At 62.1% G+C, this 3,947-nt stretch overlaps 2 protein-coding genes across 2 annotated transcripts; one reads left to right on the plus strand and one right to left on the minus strand.

The window, feature by feature from the left end:
• Positions 1-59: 59 nt before the first annotated feature.
• On the plus strand, positions 60-1,682 carry FIBRA_03562 (uncharacterized protein; the record flags this gene model as incomplete). Its single annotated transcript, XM_012325399.1, has 6 exons — positions 60-314; positions 371-416; positions 480-742; positions 796-936; positions 991-1,096; positions 1,150-1,682. 6 exons carry the CDS (start codon positions 60-62, stop codon positions 1,680-1,682), a joined length of 1,344 nt encoding a protein of 447 aa, XP_012180789.1.
• A 359-nt stretch (positions 1,683-2,041) lies between these two features.
• Positions 2,042-3,787, minus strand: FIBRA_03563 (uncharacterized protein; the record flags this gene model as incomplete). Its single annotated transcript, XM_012325400.1, has 9 exons — positions 2,042-2,386; positions 2,434-2,452; positions 2,536-2,611; positions 2,676-2,872; positions 2,932-3,091; positions 3,145-3,264; positions 3,321-3,352; positions 3,403-3,593; positions 3,644-3,787. The coding sequence occupies 9 exons, from the start codon at positions 3,785-3,787 to the stop codon at positions 2,042-2,044; spliced, it is 1,284 nt and encodes a 427-aa protein (XP_012180790.1).
• Between the last annotated feature and the right edge of the window lie 160 nt (positions 3,788-3,947).

The following is a 3,947-nucleotide window of genomic DNA, read 5'->3' on the forward strand; positions in this document are numbered from 1 at the left end:
CGTACCCCCACCCGCCCCCGGGATACCCGACTTATCCTCATCCTCCCCCCCCTCCACACATGGCTCCTCGCCACTACCCCGTCCCATCTGCCGCCCCCCACCACGTGCCCCAGCAGCATGTTCCTCCCCACCCATACCCTCCTCCCGTGTCCTCCGAGCACTGGGCCCCGCCTCCGCCCCCGCCGCAGCATCAATACCCGCAGTATGCCCGCCCCGCGCCTCCTGCCCCGGCACCTGTCGGCCCGCGCAGTGACATTGCTCCCTCCCAGGGTGACGCAGAAAAGGCTAGCATAAGGCAATCTACGCTAGCAGAGGTACGCACGCTCGAAGGTTACGCGTAACGTTTCATGCCACTCACGTCGCGCTCCAGATCTATAACCACTGCCGGATCTTGCACCAATTTGCGCATTACTACGGTGAGCGCGCTCCTTTGTCCATGTCGCTCGCATGTAAGCAGCCACTGATCGGACCACTTGCAGCGCAGTTGCAGACCACACAGCCCCATGTGCAGCCATCGCCTAATGAGCTGCAGGAGATGAGCTGGCGTGCTGGCACGGTCGTTCGTCTGCTCGAGGACCTCCGCCGGATCTCATCCTCTGAAGACGCCGCTCCAAGAGACGCTGGTCATGCCCCTGTTGCCTCCAACGCGTCTGAGGAACATTCTCGCCCTCCTAAACGCCCCTGGGAAGACATGTCTCGCGAAGAAGAAGGAAACGCGGCTCCCAGTGCACCCTATCCGGATGTAAGATCAGTGTATGGGGTCTTGATCTTGTATTGATTCTTTTTGTGTTTCAGCAACAGCCCCAAGTTTCATATAATGGCGTGGACGACAAGTCGACGGCCGAGGCTGACATGGAAATTATCCGGAGCAAGCGAGCGACGAGCACCGGTGGTGCAACCCCGGGCCAGCCCAAGAGCAAATACCGCAAGCGAAGCGTAAGAGACTTGTTTGAGTCAGATTGTCTCAGATTCACTGATGAGCTGCTATAGCGCGCCACACCCCCGGGAAAGTGCCACTCGTGCAACATCCGCGAAACACCAGAATGGCGGCGTGGCCCCGATGGTGCTCGGACGTTGTGTAACGCGTGTGGCCTGCGTAAGGGTGTTTTCCACTGTTGGTGTTTGATTTGGACTGAATTGTCGTTCTAGACTATGCCAAGTTGATGAGGAAGCGAGACAAGGGTGCTGACGGGAAGCCAGCGCCCATTGACCTGCAGACACTGCGAGCGTCGACGCAGTCTGCGCGCGGGGCAGAACAGGACATGCAGAATCAGCATCCTCCGCATCCGCAGCCACAGGTGCACCACCAGGCCACGGCGGTCGCGTCCATTCCGTACGAACAGCAAAAGCAGCCTGCGCCTCCCCCTCAGCCCATGCACGCATCACACCATTCGAATGGACACGCACCGCATGGGCACCCTGGGCCGTACCAGTTGATGCCAGTGGGCTCGAGCCACGCACAGGCAGCACCACAACAGCCGCCGCATCACCAGATGATGGGGCCTCCACCCCCTCCGGCTTCAGGAGGTCATAGCGAGAGCCAGACGGTGGTGAGTGTACCCCCACCGCCCTGGATGACCTCTGGATCGTCGTCGTCGAACCGGTCAGGGTATGCGTCGGAGCACCAATCGTATATGCGCACGTCGCACCCTCCGTCGCATGCGCGCGCGTCTCCGCAGTGAGCCGACCAGAATGGGCTCGATGGGAGAGCGTTCGTTTCTGTCCTCGTGTTTCCTGGAATCCTTGCCTCGTGTCTGTCCCGCGATAATTGTCATTTTGATCGTAACCCGTATTGTCATTTTGATCGTAACCCGTATTGTCCCGCAAATGTAATGGTAATGGAGCGCTCCGACGTTCGCCTGCCTCGTGTAGATACATTTTAATTGAATACGTGTTAATGCCGGAGGACACAGAATCGAGAGGGGGGGATCTTATCTCGCACGCACGCGCACGGTGACAGATGACAGGATCGACGATGATCGATCTCTCGAGGAGATTGATCCATGCGCACTGTCCTCGTCCTCGTCCTCACCAGAGAGACTCAGTCGTTGTACCCGCGCACCTTCCCCACCCCGCTCGCCCCCTGCTGCACCTCCAATCCTTCCCGCGCCCAGATTTCCACCTGCCGGTCCTTTGCCGCCTTCCCGCCCTGCTCGTACGCCGCCACAGACGTCGGCCGCTCCCCGTGCGGCGTCGCCCGCAGCGCGTGCCGCGTGTGCGGCCAAAAGTCGAACGTCGCAGAGTGTGTGACGACCTGTGTGAGCGAGTCAGCACCGGGTGCGCGTGGGGAGGCCGGCCGCTCGGCCGGCGGGGGCGGAGGCGGAGGCGGAGGCAGAGGCGGAGATAGGGCCGGCGGATGACGGCGGAGGAACGGGGAGGACGCACCCTGTTGTCCCAGAACGCGATAGAGTTGGGTTCCCAGCGGAAGCGCACCTGAAAGTCCGGGTTCTCGCTGATCGATGGCGATAGGCGGGATCGATATGAAATCAGCCCTCGGCGCGGGGGGAGGCGGGGACGGACGACGGGCGGACGCACCTGATCTGGCGGAAGAGCAGATCGAGCACCGCGTCGCTCTCGGCCTTGGGCAGCCCGACAATGCGGCGCGTGAAGCCTGCGATGGCGCCGTCAGTACGTCCGCTGCGCGTAATCAGTCTGTCGGCGGCGGGGGCGCGTACCCGGGTTGACGTAGACGCTCTTCCACCCCGTCGCGGGGTGCACGCGCACGACCGGGTGCACGGTCTCGATGGGCTCGCGCCGCACGGTGAACCCGGCCGCGCGCGACCCGTCCGCCTGCGCAACCGCGCTGTGCACGGCCGAGAGGCCCTCGAGGTACTTCTGGAATCCCGGGCTGAACGAGGAGTACAGCGCGTAGCTGGGGAGGGGAAAGCCGCTCAGCTGCCCGCGGCCATCTCGAGAAGTGCGCGGACGCACCCGGAGCTCCAGAGCGTGTCGCCGCCGTACGGGGGCCCGGTGATCACCTTGAGCGAGGTCGTGCTCGGCGGCTGGATCTCGTATGACACATCCGAATGCCACAGCTCGAGCTTCGAGAACGTGGTCGAGTCCGGCCGGCGCGACGAATCGTTGTAGACGACTGCAGCCGGCTGTTATTGCCGCGATGGGAGTGGAGACACGGATCTGGCGCACCGTGCACTTCCTCGAGCCCAGGCTCGCGGGGAACAGGCGTCGTTGCGTGCTTGTGCAGCGGCCCGAAGTGGCGGGCCAGCTCGAGCTGCTCGTGGATGCTGATCTCTTGGTCGCGGAAGACTACCAAGATGGGGCGATCAGCCACCGCCTGCAGAAATCGGTCCAAAGCCACTCACAAACAACGCCCCGCTCCGCAACGAGCAGGGCCCTGCACAGCGGTGAGTTCCCGTATCGGTATAAACGGATCGGACATCGTACAGTTCGTCCTTTTGGGTGTTCGAGAGCTGTCTCAGATCGAGGCCCGTAATCTCTGTCCCGATTGCGGGCGTCAGGTGCTGCACCTTTGCGGCGGCAGAAAAGAGGGCCTTCTTGTCTGAATCGGCGAATAGGCCGCGGTCGGTGACGGCCTGCTCGCCGAGAGGTTCCCATTTCAAGTCGGGAAAGTACGGCTGCTAGACGTAAAGATCGACGGCCTGCATCAGAAGCCCAGTGCGCGCACCTTGTAGTTGGCATACTTGTAGTCCTTGTCGTTCTCGTCGCCGGCGGAGGGCGAGTAGAAGGGGTTGAAGACCTTCGCCGCCGCGAGCCCCTTGAGCGCGGAGCCGTTGGAAGAAGCGTTGTCTGCGGTAGCGACTGGGGCCATTTTGACAAAGATGAAGGACTTTGACGTGCAGAACAGATAGGCACAAAACACTGCATATATACTCGCATTTGGCGGCTCAAACTGGACTTACACGCACGCGAGTGGAAGGCTGGATGGCGACACGCTACACGTGACCGCGAAGACAGGCTGGGGGGGGGGG

The sequence above is a fragment of the Fibroporia radiculosa genome, assembly GCF_000313525.1.
Source record: "Fibroporia radiculosa TFFH 294 genomic supercontigs, scaffold2116, whole genome shotgun sequence".
In the NCBI taxonomy this organism is placed as follows: domain Eukaryota; kingdom Fungi; phylum Basidiomycota; class Agaricomycetes; order Polyporales; family Fibroporiaceae; genus Fibroporia; species Fibroporia radiculosa.